Source organism: Saccopteryx leptura, chromosome 3 (genome assembly GCF_036850995.1).
Source record: "Saccopteryx leptura isolate mSacLep1 chromosome 3, mSacLep1_pri_phased_curated, whole genome shotgun sequence".
Classification (NCBI taxonomy): Eukaryota; Metazoa; Chordata; class Mammalia; order Chiroptera; family Emballonuridae; genus Saccopteryx; species Saccopteryx leptura.
Window position 1 is genome coordinate 22555815 of NC_089505.1, and position 24437 is coordinate 22580251.

The 24437-nt window shown below is 40.4% G+C and overlaps 1 protein-coding gene across 9 annotated transcripts in view; it reads left to right on the forward strand.

The window, feature by feature from the left end:
* The window catches only part of HIVEP2 (HIVEP zinc finger 2), a 188734-nt gene that overhangs the window by 152520 nt on the left and 11777 nt on the right, over positions 1-24437 (forward strand). For all 9 annotated transcript variants that reach the window (XM_066373100.1, XM_066373098.1, XM_066373095.1 and 6 more), the window contains 5 exons: positions 7483-7576; positions 11577-11621; positions 12253-17801; positions 18785-18939; positions 23195-23370. In XM_066373100.1, the coding sequence (XP_066229197.1) occupies positions 12639-17801; positions 18785-18939; positions 23195-23370 (5494 nt within the window). In that variant the 5' untranslated portion in view covers positions 7483-7576; positions 11577-11621; positions 12253-12638. The remainder of the gene's footprint in view (positions 1-7482; positions 7577-11576; positions 11622-12252; positions 17802-18784; positions 18940-23194; positions 23371-24437) is intronic.

A 24437-nucleotide genomic window follows, 5' to 3' on the forward strand; every position in this document is an offset into this window, starting at 1 on the left:
AGCATCATCACTCAGGGCAGAGGCAGAGGTTTGTGGCTAAAGCATTGCCTCAGTGCTTCAAGTTCTAATTCAGGAAACATCTTTCTTTTCCTGGTTTTCAATTATCTTCATGTTTATATGCTTGGAATAAATACACATAAGTACATAGAATCAGCGTTAATCAGATCTTTAGCAATTAAAGTGACCACACCAATCCATAAGGAGGCAAGAAAGAAAGAGTGAGAAATTGGGGAATCCAAGTTGAATTAATAGCTTTTTGTTCACAATTTTGCATGACAAAATTTAAGCTTAACTCTTAATCACTTAATTTTATTACTTTTTTTAGATCCTTAATGTAGGGTGAAGTGGTTGGATGTTTAAACTTATTACATATTTGGTTTAAAAAATACACATTTTTGTAAAGATATTTTTCTACATAAATTTAGAACATATCAAATGACAAAAAGTTTTCTTTTTGTGTTTGGTAGCTGAAAAAGTGCCAGAAATTCTAAATGAGTTGTTTTTGAGGTTGGGGTTGCTCAACTTTCCCAAACTCCACTTATGTAAGTCACTTAGTCCTGATGGGTTTCTGTGTCCTTGATTTGTTGGATATGGTGTCGGACTTGTCAACATCCCACCCACGCTCTATGTCTGAGGGTGTATGATGCTCTTTTCAGTCATTAAGCCAGAAGAGTGTTTTCCCAGGTACTGGACACGAACATATGGTATATTCACATTCATGTATTAGTTCACTGAATCATTTATTCACATTTGTTGATTCATCCCTTCACTTACCTGACAGATATTGACTGACTTTCTACTCTGCCAACCTCTTGCCCTATGTCCTGTGGGACATTAAGTTGGATTTTTAACTATTCATATAGTCCATATGTGGTTGAATACAAGTAGTTAATTCAATAAGAAATGGTCAGTTTTTGCACTCTGCCAAAAATTTTAAGAGAGGAGATAGACTTAAGTATTTCAGCAACTCAGTTATCACTGGTGGTTATGCCTACTTGGTTAGATTACACATAGCATCAACTTCACCTTGTTTTCTTTCTGAGGGATATTTATTGCTCATAGGCCTCACGTAAGGACACTGGGGATAGCTCTTTTTCATCACATCTGAGAGTCACTTGTAGCATGAAGTATGGAATGCTAGCCAAGTTTTCAGGTGTGCTTTTATTGTTTTTGATGTTATTTACATTGATGTGGGAGGCTGTTCTTTCCCATGAGATGAATTTTTCTTTGGGCAAGGTCAGCCTATTTTGTGTGTACTTAAGAATATAATGCATATTTTACGACTTGATATCTCCATTTTCTTTGTTTATATAAGTTAACTTTGACCTTTATTCTAATCTTGGCATATTCGGGGGTAATAGAAAAATTGGGTAAAGAATCATGACTTTGTTTGTGTATACCTGAAGCAACCAAATAGCAAACATAAGCCCTGTAAAAGGTAAAACTTGAGAAAACAATATGTTGGTGTTATGACTTTGTCATGGCATAGTTCTCATTAGAGTAGTACTCAAAAAGTCCTACTCTTTGGTTTTATTCTCCATATATTTAGTTTAAGACAGCTTGGCAAGAAGGAGTCATTTACCTGCCACAATAACATTAAGGGATAGAGTAGAAGAAATTGCAAAGAAGGGAAAGAAAAATAAAAATGGAATTGAAAATATAAAAAATGTATCACAAAAGAGAAAAACAAAAAAAAAAAAAGATTTTTAAATATACAAAATAACTAAATGGCCATGCCCTTTTGCAAACACAAGGCAGCATTCACCATTTGACAGGAGAACTGGTGGCTGCGGTGATGGGCATACCATGTCTTCACAGGCCTCCCTGGGGAAATCTGCTATTGTGCACCAAACAGCCAAACTCCATTGACTGCCAATGAAGAACCACCCTTGCTTTGGAGAAGATGATCTCATGTCTGACTTAAAATATTTACTTTAACAAGTTTTTCATTATAAGAGCATAAGAAACTGGATAATGGAAACTAGTTTATGATGAAAAATGGTTGAGAGTGAATTTTTTTTTTTTTTGGTACTAAATAATTTACTGCTTAGAGAAAGTGATTATTTTGACAACTAATGTTGCTACCTTCCCTGTACACATTGTGCAAAAATTAAAATTTTCATAGAACTTTTCTTATTATTTTATTTATTTTATTTTATTTTTTTACAGAGACAGAGAGAGAGTCAGAGTGAGGGATAGATAGGGACAGACAGACAGGAACGGAGAGATGAGAAGCATCAATCATTAGTTTTTTCGTTGCACATTGCAACACCTTAGTTGTTCATTGATTGCTTTCTCATATGTGCCTTGACCACGGGCCTTCAGCAGACCGAGTAACCCCTTGCTGGAGCCAGCGACCTTGGGTCCAAGCTGGTGAATTTTTGCTCAAACCAGATGAGCCCACGCTCAAGCTGGCGACCTCAGGGTCTCGAACCTGGGTCTTCCGCATCCCAGTCTGATGCTCTATCCACTGCGCCACCGCCTGGTCAGGCTAATTATTATTTTATTTTCTATAAAAAACTGATTGTTGGCCCTGGCTGGTTGGCTCAGCAGTGGAGCGTCAGCCTGGCGTGCCGGGGACCCAGGTTCGATTCCCAGCCAGGGCACATGGGAGAGGCTCCCATTTGCTTCTCCACCCCCACCACCTCCTTCCTCTCTGTCACTCTCTTCCCCTCCCGCAGCCAGGGCTCCATTGGAGCAAAGATGGCCCGGGCGCTGGGGATGACTCCTTGGCCTCTGCCCCAGGCGCTAGAGTGGCTCTGGTCGTGGCAGGGCGACACCCCGGAGGGGCAGAGTGTCGCCCCTGGTGGGCGTGCTGGGTGGATCCCGGTCGGGCGCATGCAGGAGTCTGTCTGTCTCTCCCCGTTTCCAGCTTCAGAAAAATACAAAAAAAACCCAAACAAACAAACAAAAAAAAAAAAAACAAACTGATTGTTGAATGGAGCATTGGTTTTTAGCTACTGTTATTTTCTGATTTGTTGATTGATGAGCTTTAAAATATGGATGATCCATGTCTTGTTCATCCTAAATCCAATATCATATGTTAATCATTTTTCATTCTTTTACTCAGTTTCTGCAATAGGTACAGTTAAAAAAAAACCCACTTTAAATAAAGGAAAGTCAAAGGATAATGGAAAATAATGGACTTGAAAGTTTGAAGACCTAAGCTATAACCCTGAGCCATCATAATGACTTGTTGGTCCTTATGCAAGTCTTTTGACTTTTCTAGTTCTCAGCTTTTTTGCTGTTAGTTGGCTGATGGATTCAATGATTTCTATAATCTCTCACAGTGCTAAACACGCCCTGTATGATTTAGAATAAGATAAAAAAACTAGTGATAGAAATGGATAGTTTTATATTTGCTCCTAAGTAAGTTAGTCAGCTATGACGTATTTGATGTCAAATATGTGGTCAAGAAAACAAATCTCAGTTACAGCAATGGTCCTGGAAAACATGACTTGTGTTTAAGAACACGTGTGTGGGGGTAATTTGCACTGCCAATACCAAGTGATCATAACCCAGATGCGGAGTAAGAATAAGAGAGCACTATATGGTCCTGAATCATCTGAAAGAAATACTAAATTATGTTCAGGAGACTGTAATTAACTCAAGGAGAAGGATAATGCACTTTGGAAAATAACTACTAGCAGATGTTAAAATAACAATTATTTTTTTCTGTGGTCTTTACCTAACTATGAGGTTGTATTAACTAGAGCATCTTATTCCTAAGCATCCTCATGAACCAACAATTCATCACACTAAAATAAAGTATATACAATTAGAGAGAAACTGCAATGAGAGTCTTATATTTTTATTTTGTCTGACAAATGTATTTATCTAAAATTGAGAACTATGTACATTTTTATATCAATATACGTAGTTTTCTTCAAAGACTTGCTCAGTAGTAACATTGCCTCTCTAAAAGCCTTTTCTAATTCTCCTGGTAGAATTGACCATTCCCTCTTTAGTGGTCTCCCTATTCTGTGTTCATATTTATGACAGCATCTAAAACACTTTATTGAACTATTCAAAACATCTCCCTTCTAGAGTCTGAGCTCTTAAATGCAGAGCTACTTTTTACCTTATGTATTTTATAAACAATTTGCTGGCACACTGTAGGTTTCCATTCAATACATGTCATAGAATAGTAAGAAACCCCAGTTAAGGAGACTTAAGTTATAATCACTAATTCACATGTACCTGCTTTTTTGTTTTTAGTAGTGTTACTTTACACAATGCTTTATTTTTTCTCTTCTCTGTGCTCCAGCACCAACTGCCTGCTGAGAAGCAATAATAGACCAAAGGGAGGTCTGGGGCCATTTTTACAGGCAGTTGCTAGAACCAGAATTCCAAACAATATGGCAAGATAGGCGAATTTTTACTGAGTTTGCCATGGCTGACTCTTGTGAAAAATCCCTTTTCCCATATACATTTTTGATTTTTCAGAGTCTTTTACCTTGTTTTCCCAGTAATGAATTGCCCAAATGTTCCAAAATTACCACTTTTCCTTTTTCTTACTTGAATCTCTTTAATTTTTTTTCTTCTTCTTTACATTTCAAACCCAACCACCACCTTTACTGTCACATAGTCTTCATACTGGTTGAAGTGTCTGTGTGTGTATATATGTATGTGGGTGTTTGTGTGACTTCACAGCCTGTTCCAGCCTCTCCACCACCTCCCATGCATCTCTTACGTTGCCATTCTAGAGACTGCAAAGGGGGTTAATGGGCCCCTTTAGCGCCTTTTTGTGTAGAGGGAGAAAGGTATCTCTCTCCAAAAAAACTGAGTGAATTGATAGAGTGTATATTCAGCATGCATTTATCTTTTAATACCTGTCTCCCATTTTTATTTACTACTTTTTTTTTTGTATTTTTCTGAAGCTAGAAACGGGGAGAGACAGTCAGACAGACTCCCGCATGCGCCCAACCGGGATCCACCCGGCACGCCCACCAGGGGGCGACGCTCTGCCCCTCCTGGGCGTCGCTCTGCCACGACCAGAGCCACTCTAGCGCCTGGGGCAGAGGCCAAGGAGCCATCCCCAGCGCCCGGGCCATCTTTGCTCCAATGGAGCCTCGCTGCGGGAGGGGAGGAGAGAGACAGAGAGGAAGGGGGGGGGGGGTTGGAGAAGCAAATGGGCGCTTCTCCTATGTGCCCTGGCCGGGAATTGAACCTGGGTCCCCCGCATGCCAGGCCGACGCTCTACCGCTGAGCCAACCACTACTTTTGAATCTCTTCTACTACCTTCTATAAAATAAAAATCTCTTCTCTTCTTGCCTAATGTATGAAGATAGCCTTCATTATTTTAAATACCATACTTAAACACCCCTTTTAACCAAAAAATAAAGGGATCATATCTTGTTTCCAGGACCTATTTGCCATTTTTTATCGAGTTATGCAAATAATAATTATTTTTAATTTTGACAACTCTTGTCTAAAGTGTAACTGGTTTATCTTATCAGCTCTTCTACTAAAATTATGATCTAGTGTGTATTTTTTTAAGTTTAGAAAAAACAAAAGTGATGGACAACACATGTTTATTTGCATGAGAAATTTGGTAATGACACTTTAACTTCTTGTAAGATTCATCAAAAAGTCATATTAAATCATTAATATATAACTTGTCTTAAAATAATTTAAAATAATAGAGAATTGAAATAATAAGGAATTCTGCCAACAACGGAGTGTTTAAAAATGCCTCTTTCCTCCTTTTCTGGGGGCACTCACTTGATCCGTTTTGCCTGTGGAGGTTGCTCGTAGGAATGATGACTCTGGATTTGGGCTGGGGCCCGTACCTGTGTTAGGTTGCTCCACAGGTAGAAGGAGTGGGTGTCAGTGCTGGACTCCGGAGGTTGATGACCTCCGTTCTCCTTCTGACCTTAGTTCAGTGACTCTGGGTAGTGACTGAATAGCACAAGTTATTATTCTCTTTATTTAGTGACTGAATAGTTCCCTATATAGAGCTATATCTATAGAATCTTGGCCCATTATGTCCTGAGTGAATTTTGCTCGGAATACAAAGGAGCTCAGTGATTTATTTATTTTTGGAAGGATGCCATGCTTTATTTTAGCTTAGGTCATGTTGCCAAGGTGTAATTGTGGGGTTTTTAAAGTATTACAACTTTATTTGTTTCAAAACAGAGATGCCATTTGGTTTGTGAAAACTATACCAGTACATGTAGTTGATTATTCATTATCTTACAGAACATATATGTCTTTTCTTTCTTTCCTTTTTCTTTTGTTTTTTAGGGCACTGCCACCATTCCCTCAGTTTGTAATCAATCATGCTCTTTGGCTTCGATGAAGCTTTCAGTTTTGAAAATAGTAGAGCTTGTCAAGTGTCATTTTAAGTGCCAGCAAATGATTGATTTGAGGCAAGAAGCACGAAGTTTAAGAAAGAACAGTAAGCTAGCGTTTGCTTAATAATTTGCCCTTTGCAGCAACAGAAGCTTATCTGACCACCCACAGTCATCTGGTTGCTGGTGCGGTTCTTGCTTCAATTGCAGAAACTATTTTTGCACTTTTTGTGTCTTTTGAGGAACTGAGTGGGCCTACTTGCTGGTAATGATTCATATCTCAATGTGCACAGGGTGTCCCGAAGTGGTACTGCAGTGATATTCGGAAAGGAGGGGACAGCTGAAGCAAGGTTCTTCCTTTAAGCGCTTTGATTGCTCTCACCGACTGATACTAGATTATGGCGCACTTTAAATGTCAGGTCCTACTGCTTTAGGCCTTCCTATGAGACAGTAACTTTCCGGGAAGAAAGGGCAATGTTTTTAAAAATGAACAGCTATGTACTAACCATCTAGTGAGGAGTATAATAATATCTTATAGGAGCTAGACCGTCTTAAGATCATTGATTGATGAATCTGTTTGGATTAAGTAGTTTGACTGACCTTCCATGCATTTCTTTGGATCAGGTTTGGATAAATATTAATTCTAAGTATGAGAAAGTCCCTTTCTTTGCTACTTATTAGGGTTTGTTAAGTATCAGGCTTTTACTTTGGTTGGTTTTGGCTTCCTATTTTAGAAATTAACTTTAGCACAGAACATAGCATTGTTGATGTAAGCTATAGAGAAGAATTTGCTACAAGAATCCGAGACTTCATCCTCTGGAGTTGAGTTGCTGATACAGTAGGAGTTTTGTGAGCATCTCAGCTTTAGTGCAGAACTGTATTGTGTACTTCAGTGGCATAATTGCTGTTAAGTTTTAACTCTAACCTTATTGTGCTAATGGCCTCCACTTTTGCTGTCATAAGCAATTCTCTTATGTACTTATAATACAAGTACATATCCCAAAGATTTAAACTATCTTAAAAGAAAATAAAAATTTTGGGGTGAGGGAGGAAAGTTGAAGTCTTCTTGAGAGGATCAGTTCTATTTCCCCCCCTCAGAGAAGGCAGGTTCTGTGAGTCAAGAATAAGCACACCTATTCTGTTCACTTCAAGTATCATCATTTTATAAACCTTTTTATTCATCTTTTAGATTCCCGGAAGTTGTGCATGAGTTCCTGTGGGAGAGTTGGCACCGTGGAAGGCAGAGACGGTTGTGATGCAGTTCTGTGATATGAGGATAACAGGTTAATAACTAAACTTTATTATTTTAGTCTATTGTGTTTACATTTAACTTGAAAAGAAGTTTTGGCCATGATCCACTCATATATAAACCTCCATTTACATAGTGGAAGGAACAATGTATATGCTAATTAGAGAGAAGTGTCATGAAAATTTGGTTTGGCTGTATTTCATTTTTTATTATAGACAAGTGTTAATTATAAATCCTTAAATGAGATAGCATCATTTAAGAGAACTTCTTTCTGGCAAACTTGATTTTCATGTAAATCTACTTATTAATAAATCTTAATTATTATTGCTATATAATGGGAAAACATTCCACTAGAAAAACAAAACTGTAATGATAAATATATTGCCAAAAAAATTATGACAGAATATAAGGTGACAGAAATTTATCTGACTCTGGGTGATGGGTATACAACATAATCAATAGTTCAAATGCTATAGAGATGTTTATCTGAAACCTATGTACTTTTATTGATCAATGTCACTGTGTTAAAGTTAATTTTCTAAATAAAATTTAAAAATTAAAAATATATGGCAAAATATTAAGAGTAGTAGGTCATAGTTAAATTAATACTTTTTTTCTCTGAATTGCTTGGCAGAGTTTTATATAATATATAGTATCTTCCTCCTATAGGCGACTTGCTCATATTAGGGAGAACTGAGGTTGTTATGGGACTTTTTTCCTAATAAAAGAAGCATTTATGATGAATTTGGCTCTCAGGAAGGTACCTTTTTTTAATCATCCTGTGGAAATAAGTCTGTATTCAGCTGGACTCTGGCACTGGTCACGGTTTTTATGGATCCTTTTCCCCGAATCCGGTAGTCAAGTGTGGTAGTGACTTGTGGGACATCGTTGTTAAAGCCACGACACTCTGAGATGCTCGTGCATTTCTTACATTTATTCTGTGATCGATCCTTGGCATTTGAATAGCAAACCTTTGGAAATGGCCTCTAAAATTTTGTTCACAAATTGCTCTCATAAGACATATGTTTGTTTACAAATGAAATACCACTAAGTTCTCAAAAAAAAAAAAAAAAAAGGCCAGATAACCATTTTAATTTTCAAAAAATGTTTTGTTATCAAAACATCAGAAGGAGAGAAGTCATGTCTGTTGCCCGTCATTCTATCCTATTATTATTTAGGATGTTATTATTTAATGCTCACTTGACTTTTCCCACCACTCCAGTAATGATTAATTTCCTGAGGTAAAGTTTTTTTTCTCCGATAGTGTTTTCCTAAGCCAAAGGTCCCAGATTGACAGCCCTGGAGACTGTGGGCCTTTATTTCATCAGCAGAGCCAGCCTCCTCCTTGCCCACCCGGCTGTTATCCTGACGAGACCTCCGTCAGGGTCTCTACGGGAAGCCGTTTCTGTGCCGGGCCTTTCAGGGCCTGTCTGAGGGAATTATTTCACCAGTTGCCAAATTTATTTGTTGGGACCGTGAAGAGGGGCCAAAGAACAGGGCACACTTTCAGAAAAATGGCAACTGTTTCGTGTAGCCTGTAATCTTTTCTTTTTCTCAGTTCCTTTAGTTCCGTTGCCACTGAAGTAGACATGCATAGGGCAATCAATATCTTTTCATCACGACCTCCCTTTCTGAAAAATGCCCCGAGCCGGCTCGATAGTGCCCTTCTTTCCTGACTGATGGGCTCCTATGGGCTGGGCACCTTCCACAGGAAACCCCAAATTCATATCCTTTAGGCAAAATAGCTTATTCTTTTCTTAGCACTCAAAGGCATTAGGGAAATTTTAAAATGTGAATGTGAAACCGTGTTTGGAATACCTCTCCTTTGTTGGCAAGGACTGCCAAAAATGACTTTGTGTGGGTTTGGTTACCATAAAAAGAAATCTCTGAGAATGAAATGATAACTGGCTGTTTTCATGTGTGGATTGCTCTAATACTGCGTTTTTAAAAAAAACATATCAATTGATTAGGAAACATAGAAATTTACTTTGAACGTGCAATTAGAGAATATGAAAAGTAAAATGAATCTACACAGTCATAGAGAAGTAATGTAGCTATAATTAACCACATTACTATAGACTTTTACAGCACTAAGTATATACATATTGAGAAAATTAAACTAAACCTGCAGCTGTATGCAATGGTACATTTGATAGGTTGTAATAATATTATGAGATCCGAAGAAACTGTTTCCCAAGCTTAGAAGCATTTTCAGACATTTAAGTTATAAAACACCACCAGCTCAGGAATTTACACCGTTGTCGGTAGAATTCGATTACAAAGTAAAAGTATCACCTCACAAAAAATGACAAATGTCATTATCGAACTTAGATTAAACTTTGAAAGCCTTGTGGTTTTGAAAGTGAATTTCTTTCCATGAGTATAAATCGAGAAGAGCAGCAGAGTGACTTTAGAATACTTCTCACTGTTGCTTGGTGAAAAGACAGTCATGCCAAGCCCTGTAATAGACCTGGGAACACAATTTATGTTGCAGATTTTTAGATTCCAAGATAAAGCAACTGTAGACAAAAGATTAATGAAAAGAGTCCACATTTTTAATGGCTCATGAATACGATCAGAAAATTCCCCAGAGGACTCATCACTCATTTTCTCTTCCATCTACCTTTCTTAGTGTGTCTCAGAAACTCCAAGGAAACTGATTTTATGGATTGCATTTAGTCTGTGTTGGAAAGAATATCCTCAAATATGTTTAAAATGAAATGGAAAGGGTTCATGTAAACAATGTTTAAAATCTATCGTAAAAGGTTCGTGTGAAATAAGAATGTTTTCCAATTCCTGAGTCATATTCTTGAGCCTTTCACTGAAGTGAGAAGTTAGACATCGCAGCTCAGATGAAAGTAGACCAGAGTGGTCCCCGTGCTGCTGGGACCTCCAGTTCAGACAGAGCTCCTCTTGAATACCCAGGAGAAGGGAACATGGCTGTCGGTATCACCTGGCTTTATGATAAAATGGTAGGGTATGTTAGGTAGACATTTCTTAGAAATTTAAAAGGAAGAGATTTTCTGATAACAGCTATTTGCATAAATGAGTCAATGTGTTGTTGTTTTTTACTGGGATCAAAGTTTTAAATTTAAAAAATTTTCTGGATAATAAGTGCTATTGGAATATAGGATGACACTATGTTAGTATCAGCAAAACTGATTTTTACTTTTTAAATAAAATAGTAATTATGACTTTCTGATTAGCCCCCCCCCCTTTTAAAGTTTCAACTCAATAAAAATTAACTAAATGTTCTAGATCATCTTTTTCTGACCATTAAACATCTGCTTTTAAATTTTATGTAAACCACTTCATCTTCTGGTCTATTCTTTACCAGCAAAATATTATTGCTATTATTTATGAATTTTATTGATGCATCTTTTTTATGTGATATGTCCTCAGTAATAAGAATTGTATGTGTCTTGTTTAGGGTAAAATGGTTTTAATTTATTTCTGTTAACTATAAAAATTAAAAGCATCTGGTTTATGAAGGTATTACCTCATTGCAATAAAAGCATTATTCACTATTATTAAATATATTATTCTAGTTCTGTTTTATATGTAATTTTACATATAAAGTTATGTTTTAAACAAAATTATAATTTTGTGTAAACCAACAAATGGGTAGTGATTATATCCCTAATTTCCACTTGACTGAAGTTTTCATTTCCCTTAAAAGTAATACATTTAAAAATTTTTATTTTTCAATGACAGATTTCAGTCAGTCTTATTTTGTATTAGTTTCAAGTGTACAGCGTTGTTGTGGTTAGATAATATATACTGAACAAAGTGTTTCCTAATTGTTTTCAGTCCCCCCCTGCCCCCACACACAGTTATTACAATGTTATTGACCACATTGTCTGTGCTATACTTCACATCTCCATGACTTTGATAACTACCAATCTGTATTTCTTAATCCTTTCCCCCTCTTCACCCAGTCCCCCCTTTTAAAGAATAAAGTAAATCAATTGTTTAAATTGACATTTATGCTTTAATGGGACAATATTTTCTAAGTGGATTTATTTTCTACCCAGGAAGTGTCAAGACAATCATGCCCATGAGAATTCTAAACCATCCAGGTAATCATTACCTTTTTAAACTGTTCCTAAAATATGTTTTATTTTCCATTATGAAGGTTTTATAATTATTTATTTTGACTTTCCTGCTTTTTTCAAAGTTCTGTGACAATCTTTGATTCTTATAGACTTAGTCTAGCTCTACAAATCACTGCTTTTTAATGTATATATTATATTATGCATTTACATAAATAAATATTTGTAAGTATATATTATGTAGTACTCTATAAAATATATCTATGTAGAGAAATACATACACCAGAATGCAAGCCATAAAACTTGGTTAGAAATAGCTCTAAATTTATTTTAATGAAGGCTTTTAAAAATTTTATGATTTCATAAATAATACTCATCAAAAGTTTTCATTTAAATTCTTTTCTAACCAAAATTAAGGTGTATTTAAAAGGACAACCACAGTTCAAGCATTGACTAAATTTATGCTTATGACTTAATGCTAAGTTTGATATTAATATCCTTTAATTGTGGAAATAATGCAACAGCCATAAAAAGAATTCCTTAGAGCAAAAATCATTTTCAATTTATCCAATTTCCAGCTGGTTATTTAGGGTTGGTTTTGGTTTTCTACTTGATAACTGTTTCAACAATCTCTTTGTATTTCTTTTTTCCCCCCCAGATCATTTTATCTTACTGAAACTGACAGTTGAACTGTGCTCTAGTTGATGGGAAAAATTTCTCCTAGACTATTCATCATCCCAATTCCATCCTAGCTGAAAATATTCAAATGCCATAAGAAATTTTACAGATTTACACTTAGCTTTTGGATAGACACGGCTACAATGGAGAGAACTGTGTTATAGCCCTGGTCCAAGAACATTCGCATCTATTGCCCATAGACTACGGGGTAGGTGTGAAAGGTTCCAAAGAGAAAGAGCACTCAGCAAGTTTGCAGACGCCCTGGAACATGGAAGCAAGCAAGCTTTAAAAAGCACAGCTTTGGAGACACTCCATGAGTCTGCAGGGCTTTTAAGTGAATTAGCCCTTAAGACCTTGTGTTACAAAATGGACACTGGGGACACAGCTCTAGGACAAAAAGCTACCTCAAGGTCTGGAGAAACTGATAAAACATCAGGTAGATGGAGACAGGAACAATCAGCCGTTATTAAGATGAGCACTTTTGGCAGTCAAGAAGGCCAGCGGCAACCACAAATAGACCCGGAGCACATCGGGAACACAGCCTCAGCACAACTCTTCGGTTCCGGGAAGCTGGCCTCCCCCAGTGAGGTGGCACAGCAAGTCACCGAGAAGCAATACCCACCGCACCGTCCGAGCCCTTATTCATGCCAACACTCTCTCTCTTTCCCTCAGCCCTCGTTGCCACAGGGGGTCATGCACAGCAACAAGCCACATCAGAGCCTCGAAGGCCCTCCGTGGCTTTTCCCTGGCCCTTTGCCATCTGTTGCCTCTGAGGACTTATTTCCTTTCCCTATCCATGGCCACAGTGGTGGCTATCCTAGAAAAAAGATTTCAAGTCTGAACCCTGCTTTTAGCCAGTACTCTCAGAAAAGTATAGAACAAGCAGAAGATGCTCACAAGAAAGAGCACAAACCCAAGAAGCCCGGCAAGTACATCTGCCCTTACTGCAGCAGGGCGTGTGCCAAACCAAGCGTGCTGAAAAAGCACATCAGGTCCCATACTGGGGAGCGGCCATATCCATGTATACCTTGTGGCTTCTCTTTCAAGACAAAGAGCAACTTATACAAGCACAGGAAGTCGCATGCCCATGCAATTAAGGCAGGCTTAGTCCCTTTCACAGAGTCAGCTGTATCGAAATTGGACCTGGAGGCTGGTTTTATTGATGTAGAAGCAGAAATACATTCAGATGGCGAACAGAGTACAGACACAGACGAGGAGAGTTCTTTATTTGTTGAGGCTTCTGACAAAATGAGTCCTGGTCCATCAATCCCATTGGACATAGCCAACAGAGGGGGCTATCATGGATCACTGGAAGAATCATTGGGAGGTCCAATCAAGGTGCCGATTTTGATCATTCCCAAAAGTGGGATTCCTTTAAATAATGAGAGCTCTCAGTATATTGGCTCTGATATGCTACCCAATCTGTCTTTAAATACGAAGGCTGATGACTCTCACACAGTAAAACAAAAACTTGCACTAAGACTGTCAGAGAAAAAAGGACAAGATTCTGAGCCGTCTCTGAACCTTCTGAGCCCACACAGTAAAGGAAGCACTGACTCTGGCTACTTTTCTCGCTCTGAAAGTGCAGAGCAGCAGATAAGCCCTCCCAACACAAATGCAAAGTCTTATGAAGAAATCATCTTTGGAAAATACTGTCGGCTTAGTCCCAGAAACACACTCAGTGTCACAACCACAAGCCAGGAACGTGCCACCATGGGTCGGAAGGGTGTGACGGAACCATTACCTCACGTCAACACCAGGTTAGACGTCAAGATGTTTGAAGATCCCATTTCACAGTTTATTCCGAGCAAAGGCGAGCTCGATCCTACTCAGACGAGCATGCTGAAGTCCACGAAATTCAACAGTGAGTCCAGACAATCCCAGACTGTCCCATCATCTATCAGGAATGAAGGAAAGCTTTATCCTACAAATTTCCAAGGCAGCAACCCAGTCCTCTTAGAAGCACCTATAGACTCTTCACCCCTTATTCGAAGCAACTCAATGCCAACTTCTTCAGCAACCAATCTAAGTGTTCCCCCTTCTTTGAGAGGAAGTCACTCGTTTGATGAGAGGATGACTGGTTCCGACGATGTGTTCTATCCGGGGACTGTCGGAATCCCCCCTCAGCGCATGTTAAGAAGACAAGCTGCATTTGAGCTACCTTCGGTACAGGAGGGGCATATGGAGGCAGAACACCATGGCAGGATGTTAAAGAGTATCTCAGGTTCATCCTTGAAGGAAAAGAAATTGATTCCCGGGGACAGGGTTGGCTATGACTATGACGTCTGTCGGAAACCTTACAAGCGGTGGGAAGACCCTGAAACATCAAAGCAAAGCTACAGGGACATTTCCTGCCTAAGCTCCTTAAAACATGGCGGGGAATATTTTATGGATCCCTCGGTGCCACTGCAGGGAGTGCCAACCACGTTTGGGACGACGTGTGAAAACAGGAAACGCCGGAAAGAGAAGAGTGTGGGAGATGAGGAGGACACCCCCATGATTTGCAGCAGCGTTGGAAGCACTCCCGTGGGCATGATGACCTCAGATTATGACCCCAAACTGCAGATGCAGGAAGGCGTGAGAACTGGACTCGCCACAGCTGGGCATGAGAACACTTCTCATGGTCACTCTGAGCGCTTTGACCCGTGTCGACCCCCACTGCAATCTGGAAGTCCATCTCTAGGGTCAGAGGAGTTCCCCCCAGCCTCTGACTCAGACAAGATGTCAGACCTCGGGGGCAGGAAACCTTCAGGAAATGTGATTTCTGTGATTCAGCACACAAACTCGCTGAGCCGACCCAATTCATTTGAAAGGTCTGAGTCATCTGACCTGGTGGCTAGTGCCCAGGAGAAAGCCTCTTCACCTTCTGAGACCTGTGACAGTGAGGTTTCCGAAGCCCCGGTGAGTCCCGAGTGGGCTCCCCCAGGAGAGAGTGCAGAAAGCGGGGGGAAACCGTCCCCTTGTCCGCAGGGGCAGCAGCAGGTGTACCACGCCCAGCCCAGGCTGGTTCGCCAGCACAACATTCAGGTTCCTGAGATTCGGGTGACGGAGGAGCCCGATAAGCCAGACAAGGAGAAGGAAGCCCAGAGCAAAGAGCCGGAGAAGCCCGTGGAGGAGTTTCAGTGGCCCCAGAGGAGCGAGACCCTCTCCCAGCTCCCAGCCGAGAAGCTGCCGCCCAAAAAGAAGCGGCTGCGGCTTGCAGATATGGAGCACTCGTCGGGGGAGTCCAGCTTCGAGTCCACGGGCACGGGCCTCTCCCGCAGCCCCAGCCAGGAAAGCAACTTGTCCCACAGCTCCAGTTTCTCCATGTCTTTTGAAAGAGAAGAAACCATTAAGCTGGTGGCGCCCGGTAAGCAAGACGAGTTTGGGAAGCATTCGGAGTTTTTGACTGTCCCTGCCGGTTCATATTCACTGTCCGTCCCGGGCCACCACCACCAAAAAGAGATGCGACGCTGCTCGTCAGAGCAGATGCCTTGCCCTCACCCGACTGAGGTCCCAGAAATTCGGAGCAAGTCATTTGATTATGGGAACCTGTCCCACGCTCCGGGGGCGGGGGCGCCGGCCTCCACGTTGTCCCCATCACGGGAGAGGAAGAAATGTTTCCTGGTGCGGCAGGCGTCCTTCAGCGGCTCTCCTGAGATCGCCCAGGGGGAGGCTGGGACAGATCTGAGCGTGAAGCAGGAGGTGGAACACTTGCACTCCGGCTTGAGGCCCATGTGGCCCCACGCCCCATCCTCTGTGCTGCCTCCTCTCCAGGCAGAGGACCCAGGGAAGCAGCTCGTGGGTCCTTGTGCCCAGCTGAGCTCAGGGCCACTGCACCTGGCCCAGCCACCGATCATGCACATGGACAGCCAGGAATCTCTTAGAAATCCCTTAATACAACCAACACCCTATATCGCAAGCAAGCACTTGTCTGAGCATGCACACTTATTTCCACATCAAGAGACGATTCCATATTCTCCAATCCAGAATGCCTTGTTTCAGTTTCAGTACCCTACTGTCTGTATGGTTCACTTACCAACTCAGCAGCCTCCCTGGTGGCAGACCCATTTCCCACACCCCCTGGTGCCACACCCACAGAAGAGCTACAGCAAGCCACCTTTCCAGGCAGACGTCCACCCTTGCTATTCCCTAGACCACGCCGCAGAGCACACTGGAAAGAAAGCCGCTGATTACGCACACACAAAAGAGCAAACCTACCCGGGTTATTCAGGAACATCAGGGCTACACTCAAAGAACCTTCTTCCAAAGTTTCCGTCGGACCAGAGCACCAAGTCAATGGATACTCCCTCCGAGCAGGCTCTTCAAGAAGATTTTGCCTCGGCGACCGCCGGGCCTTTACAGTCCTTACCGGGAACAGTGGTTCCTGTGAGGATCCAGACCCACGTCCCGTCCTATGGGAGTGTCATGTACACGAGCATTTCTCAGATACTTGGGCAGAACAGTCCTGCAATTGTCATATGCAAAGTCGACGAGAATATGACCCAAAGAACATTGGTAACTAATGCGGCCATGCAAGGGATAGGGTTGAACATTGCCCAAGTGTTGGGGCAGCATGCAGGCTTGGAAAAATACCCCATCTGGAAAGTACCTCAAACCTTACCCCTGGGCTTGGAGCCCTCCATCCCCCTGTGCCTGCCTTCCACCTCGGACAGCGCCACCCTGGGCGGAAGCAAGCGCATGCTCTCGCCCGCCAGCAGCTTGGAGCTCTTCATGGAAACCAAGCAGCAGAAGAGGGTCAAAGAGGAAAAGATGTACGGACAGATTGTGGAGGAGCTCAGCGCCGTGGAGCTCACCAACTCAGATATCAAGAAGGATCTCTCCCGCCCCCAGAAACCCCAGCTGGTTCGACAAGGCTGTGCTTCCGAGCCAAAGGATGGCGCGTCCTCCGGGTCCTCTTCCTTCTCCTCACTGTCCCCCTCCTCCTCTCAAGAGCATGCCTCCGCCGGCGCGCCCCCAAGGGAGCCATTCACCCCCAGCTCCAGGGCACCCTCTCTCGGGCAGAAGTCCAGTGGGCCTTCGGAGAGCAAAGAGTCCTCAGATGAACTAGATATTGACGAGACAGCCTCCGACATGAGCATGAGCCCGCAGAGCTCCTCCTTGCCGCAGGGAGACAGCCAGCTGGAGGAGCAGGGGACGGGCCAGAAGCTGCCCGTTGGCATGCTGGTCCACATGGCCTCCGGCCCAGGTGGGAAAGTGGCAAACTCAACACTTCTTTTCACGGATGTGGCAGATTTCCAGCAGATTCTTCAGTTCCCCAGTCTGCGGACAACAACTACTGTGAGTTGGTGCTTCTTGAATTATACAAAACCCAATTATGTGCAACAGGCCACCTTCAAATCCTCAGTTTATGCTTCATGGTGCATTAGTTCCTGTAACCCAAACCCATCAGGCTTGAACACCAAGACCACGCTGGCTCTTCTGAGGTCCAAGCAAAAAATCACTGCAGAAATCTATACCCTGGCCGCTATGCACAGGCCTGGAACTGGCAAGCTCACATCATCAAGTGCTTGGAAGCAGTTCACTCAGGTAACGAATGATGTGCCGAAACATTCTGTATTGCGGATTTGATTGCTGAGCAGAATGCGTAGTGAAGGAAAGTCTGAAAATTGCAAGTAAAAGGAAGGTCAGAGTTGGGGGGTGTCCCATGCAGTGTTGGCCGTATCCATTGGTGGGACAAAAACCACTGGCATGAACTTAGTTCTGAGGTTCTCCTAGAAAGGTCTCAGCCACAGAGTATCTCCCGCACTCACGGCCATAACACTCTGTCTCAGGCACTAATTCCTTTGGGTTCTTCCCCGTCCTGAGACCTCTGTGAAGGACCTAGCAGGTTGACTTTTCTTTGATGTGTGGGATTGAGGGCGCTGTGGAGTGGGGACAAAGAGTAGAGAGGAAGGACCAGGCAGAAGGCGGGCCGGGTGTCACAACTGAACTCTGTAAACATCAGGGGGCTTGTTCCCACTGACAATACTTTTTACTAAAATTTATTTTCTTGGTATCTCTCTCAAAACTAATTTTTCCCCCCAAGTGACTTGCTGATTTGTTAGAAAGATGAACAATTAATGCCTTAGTCATGAAGTTATAAAAATATTAACAAGGGGGCCCTTGGGAATGTATGCTAAGTCAATAGAGAAGCAAATGGATGATTTAAAAGTATATTTTATTTATTACAGTTACCATTTCCCTCCAAGTTTTTTTGAAAATATTTTCTTAATTCATAAAGGTGGCTTTAATTGCCACTTCAGGACATAAAACATGTTTTTAAACTTTTCCTTGGTGTTACACAGTATAAGTGCTAAAAGTATCGTTTGAAACAGAACAAATTTACTCAGTAGACAGCGCCATTCGTTTCTGATTTTATTCCTTTTGTACCTTATTTTATGTAACTAGTCTGTGGCCTCTTAGCATGGAATTTGGGCTAATATTTAGAGATTGCAGAAGAGCAGGCTGTGTGAGCTGCCCTTCTGTCTTAGAGAAAGCATATGAACTGGTTCTCTCCTTTTCTCCTACAGATGAAACCTGATGCATCCTTTTTATTTGGCAGCAAACTAGAAAGAAAACTAGTGGGAAATATCTTAAAGGAAAGAGGGAAAGGAGATATTCATGGAGATAAAGATATTGGATCCAAACAAACTGAGCCAATCCGAATAAAAATATTTGAAGGAGGGTAAGGAAATATAAGTACAAATGTAAACTATCAGTTTTAACTCAGGTCAAATGGTCCAGAATGTCTACATGAAAACAATGGTTGGAAATGTAAAGCGAATTTTTTTTCCTACTCACATTTCTGAAGTCTGGCTGGCAATGAATGAGTTCATGTCCTTGTTCTCGTGACTTGTTTTTAATGAAAATGTCTTTGTAGTGTATGGTTTGAGCCTCTGCTTTGAATTTTTACACCTCTGATTTAGTATGAAATGGACTAAAGTTGGTGGAATCTTGAAAGTTCTATTCTTTAATATTATTTTTATGGGCATTTGTTATGTTATGAATGGACATATTTTATGCCAAAAAAATACAATCATGCATACTCATGTATAATATCTTTTTTTTCTTTAAGTGAGAAGCAGGGAGGCAGAGAGACAGACTCTTGCATGTGCCCTGACAGGGATTCACCTGGACAACCCCCTACCTGGTGATGCTCTACCCATCTGGGGCCATTGCTCCGTTGCTCAGCAACTGAGCTATTTTAATACCTGAGGCAAGGCCATGGTGCCATCCTCAGTGCCTGGGGCCAACTTGCTCCAACTGAGCCATGAATGTGAGAGGGGGAGAGAGAGAGAGAAAGAGAAAGAGAGAAAGAGAGAAGGGTGAAAGGGAGGGGTGGAGGTGGAGAAGCAGATGATTGCTTCTCTTGTGTGCACTGACCAGGAATTGAACCCAGGGTATTCATTTTCAGGGCCAACAGTCTACCACTGAGCCAAATGGCCAGGGCATTTTTAATTTTAAAAACTAGTTAATTTATTCATTTCTTTCATTGCTTTTATTATTACCTAAACTTCAGACTTCATTGGGATTTCACCAGTTCTATTAAGATCCTTACTCTGCCCCAGGATCCAAGCCAGGGGACCTGACTGCATTTAGTTGTCAGGCTTCCCCAAATGCCTCTTGTCTGTGACAGTTCTCTGTCTTTACGAATTTCTTTTTAAATGTAAAATTCTGAGTGGTAGAGACATAAGTAATAAGATTCAATGGCTTTGTTGTCTGTATAGTTAATGAAAATTACACATAGGTGTAATGTCTAGTTTTAGACTTGGATGGAAATGTATCTTTAATCTAATCAATAGGAGAAAAGCCCAGGTTTTTGGTTTTAAAATTAAAAAAATATTTAAAGCACATTAACCACATTTAGGGGAGTATGATGTAACTATCCTTATCTGTATCGCAGATCTATAATTTACATATTTCCATGTGCATGAATTTATTCCAATTACACTTGGAAGACAGAATAATGTTACCTGTTTGACTCTACAATGCTGACTGTTTAGTGATAGGAACTATTTATTTCTCACAGAGATGACCAGTTTGGAGATGGATGATTAAAATTGATTCCCTCTTAGGGTCGGCCTCCTTTGGATGGAAGTCTAGGATTATCACGATAACCACAGTTGTATGTAGTCACAAAGCTCGTCTCAGTATTTTTTTTTTTTTTTGACATCCTTCATCTTGTAACCCAAACGAGAGAAATATAGATCTTCTCTTTCCTCAGAGACTGAGAGGTCCCTGGGACTGAATCAACCCTCTTATCCTCAGCAGGCCTCTTCATAACAGTGCACTTGTACTAGATTAGCGAGAGACCTTCACAGTTACTGTATGCTTTGGGGAACCCATCTCCACTCACGAAGGACCCGCGTGAGAAAGCGTATGTGAACGTTTCATTGCTGTGTTTTGATGATCCAAAAGGATTGTGCCCCTATTTCATTTCTATCTCCTTTCTTTTTATTATTATTATTATTATTATTATTTTTCATTTTTCTGAAGCTGGAAACAGGGAGAGACAGTCAGACAGACTCCCGCATGCGCCCGACCGGGATCCACCCGGCATGCCCACCAGGGGCGACGCTCTGCCCACCAGGGGGCGATGCTCTGCCCATCCTGGGTGTCGCCATGTTGCAACCAGAGCCACTCTAGCGCCTGGGGCAGAGGCCACAGAGCCATCCCCAGCGCCCGGGCCATCTTTGCTCCAATGGAGCCTCGGCTGCGGGAGGGGAAGAGAGAGACAGAGAGGAAAGCGCGGCGGAGGGGTGGAGAAGCAAATGGGGGTTTCTCTTGTGTGCCCTGGCTGGGAATCGAACCCGGGTCCTCCGCACGCTAGGCCGACGCTCTACCGCTGAGCCAACCGGCCAGGGCTCTCTATCTCCTTTCATTGCCCTGTTTTGTGGGCTCTGTCCTAATCGTTTCTTCATCTGTGGCCCAGTTTCTGCCTGGTGGTGACCAGGTTTATTCCAAGCAGTATATTACCAACTCTTATTTTGGTGATGGCAAAGTGATAATTAAGAAAAAAAAAATACCACTGACCAATTGTTTAAGTGGATGTGTAACTTATAGATTTGGAATGTAATGAAGCAGAGCCTTTAATTATTTTTTCAAATTCCATTAATTCTCATATCAAGTAGATTCATGGGTCTGCAGGATGATTGACTGGTAAACATTTTATTTGTATAGATTTTTCTAAAATCCAGTTATATTTCATACAGAATTTTATTGTATTTTTATTCTGGAAGCAAGTTAATCAGCTAAGACATTAAAAAGAAAATTATATTATCTTAAGGAAAAATGTATTTCCTATCAATTGTGATGATAGACTACAATAAGTTTAAAGAAGTATCCTTCCCCAAAGAAAATGAGCTTTCTGTGAAATTGTTTTATTCTGTATTCTTTATACAATTTCATCTAGTTAGAGGCAGAGAATAGTGACCTTAAAAGGTGAATGATATTTTGCATCTTTTAGATTCTTTTCTACTTCATTACAGAACATAATGAGATAAAAAAATAAAGTTTAAAATAGTTTTGAAGAACAAGTTGATGGAATTTTTTTGTAAAAGAGAATGGATTTAAAGGAACAGAAAACATGCAAAATTAACTATTCTTTTTTTTATTACTACTTAATTCTCACTTGGATTGGTACTAACCGAAGAGTAGGTAAGGTTAAGATTATATAGTATCTATAGCAGAGTTGATATTTTGATATGTGGATGGATTTTTTCTCTTTTTAAAATTTTTCAGTGAACTGGATGAATGATGTTGAACTTGCTTGTGCTCCTCCTGATGGTGGGTTAGCTAGGATAAATGAAAAGGTTTGCAGTGCTCTTAGAATGAAAAACAAAAAAACAAAAAAATATCTTTTTTAAATCTTGTGCCTTTAAGTCAATCCCCAGTGAATTAGGATACTTTGTACTTCAGTTTACTTTTCCAAGTTATAAAAAAAAAAAAATCCTCAAAAGGGATATCTTTCCAAGAATGACACTAGACCCATAATTCTAACCTAGCTGTGATTTAGGAGATAATAATATTCATTGATTTATTCAATAGAGTGCTACCCTACTCTGTGACATATGTTTCTTTGTATTCTAAATAAAATGTGATGTTTGAGCCTGGGAAGGTTTTTTCTGTTGATTATCACAGTGAATACCTAAGACTTTGTACATCTAACTGATTTTGTTAGATATCCTTTCAGACCTCTCAATTAAATCCTTCTGGAAACCAATGCAGATTTGATTAAAAAATAGAGCCTCTCATTTTAATGAAATAATAGTACTTTCCAGAAGCCACTTGAAATTTAGACTCCACTTGTATACAGATTGAGAAGAGCATATAAAATCTGTAGACCATAGTTGGTAAGCTCAGCTCAGTTTGTGTAAGCTAGAAATTTCCAAGGCACTCTCCTGCCAGGATTATAAAAATAGAGAATAGAATAGAAATGTGCAAAGAAGAAATCTATTCTCAGTTGTATTAATTTTAGCAAATTTAGAGGGGTATGTGTGTTGAGCATACACATCTGAAAAAATGTAATATTAACAAATGATCTATGATGATTTGAATAGGTTGGTATAACTTTTTGGAAATTTCTTGGTTGGAAGTTTTCCTAGAATCTAAAAGTTTTAAGGCACAGTGCTACAATTCTTTGAGGCTTATATAAGCCCGTGTGAACGCCTACACCACATCCATATATTTACACTTAAAAGAAGAGCCAATTCCATTTTGACCTCCATGTAGAAAAAGTTACATTTTGTTTCCAATACCAAATCTCTAGTTCTTTCAAGCATTTACTGCATAGATTCCACAGGCTTTTTAGAAGAAAAGTTGAATAATTGTTTGTAAAAAGTCCCTCATAAAAATTTACCATGCAAATGATTAGCTTTTGGTTTGAAAATGTAATGTGTTGAAGTATTTGAAAACACACTGGATTCCCCTCTTACAAACAGGTATAAGTCAAATGAAGATTATGTATATGTCAGAGGACGTGGACGTGGAAAGTACATTTGTGAAGAATGTGGGATTCGTTGTAAGAAGCCAAGCATGCTCAAAAAGCACATCCGCACGCACACTGACGTCCGGCCTTACGTGTGCAAGTTGTGTAACTTCGCCTTCAAAACGAAAGGTACAGGCCTGACCTTATTTATCTATTCTTTTTGAAAAAAAAAAACCACACTTTTTTATGGCTACTCCGTATTCCGCATCCCATTTTATTACTACCTTTCATCAACAATGAGATGATTTTGTTTGTGAACAAATCACCCCACACAATGTAATTTCTCCCTCATGTAAGTGATCAAAGGATGTGCATGAGACAGCGAGGCTCCTTTTATGGCTCAGTAAGAGCTGTGGAGTTGGGCCCGGGCCAGTTGTCTCTGAAGGAAGTGGCTCAGAATTGCCTGGGTAGCTATGACTTCATGTTGGAAATGTTATGTGGTCTAATCTCTGCACCGGTATTGAAATACTGCAGCGAGACGGTCCGTGCAGTGGCACTGGGAAAGCAGAGCAACAGCTGGGGAAAAAAGCTTGTGCTCATGGTCAGTTTCAAGATTATAAATAATGTAGAAATCCACAGACTCCCAGGTGGGCCCCTCCATCCACTGTTGCATTAATTATGCATAGAAATTTGATAGCTTGGATTCTGTGTATTTATCAGCACAGAGACAATTTCTTACTCTCAAGCCACAGTGGTTAATCTCATAAAACTGGGACTTGCCTTGAAATTATATATATATATATATATATATATATATATATATATATGTGTGTGTGTGTGTGTGTGTGTGTGTGTGTGTGTATACACACACACATATATAATATATATTTAAATATAAATTATTATATTATTATTATAATAATATAAATAATATATATTTAAATCCTTTTAATAGGTAGATTTATGTAAAAGTATTTTACAAAAGAAGGTTGCTTTGATTATGTTTCTGTCATTTTATAAAATCATGAAAATGTTCACAAGGCCAGTGTTCTCAGAATACAAACAACAGTGAATTAGAGGTGGTTTGATTTTTGTAGAAGCATGTTCTACTGCTTCCTGTAAGACTATGAATAGATCCTATAGAACCCCTCACTACCCTCGCATCATTTTCCAAAGTTTTCATTTTAAATTTGAATTCAATACCAATTGATCAGCTCCACTACATGTCAAGAAAAATAAGTATCAAATAAAGTCAT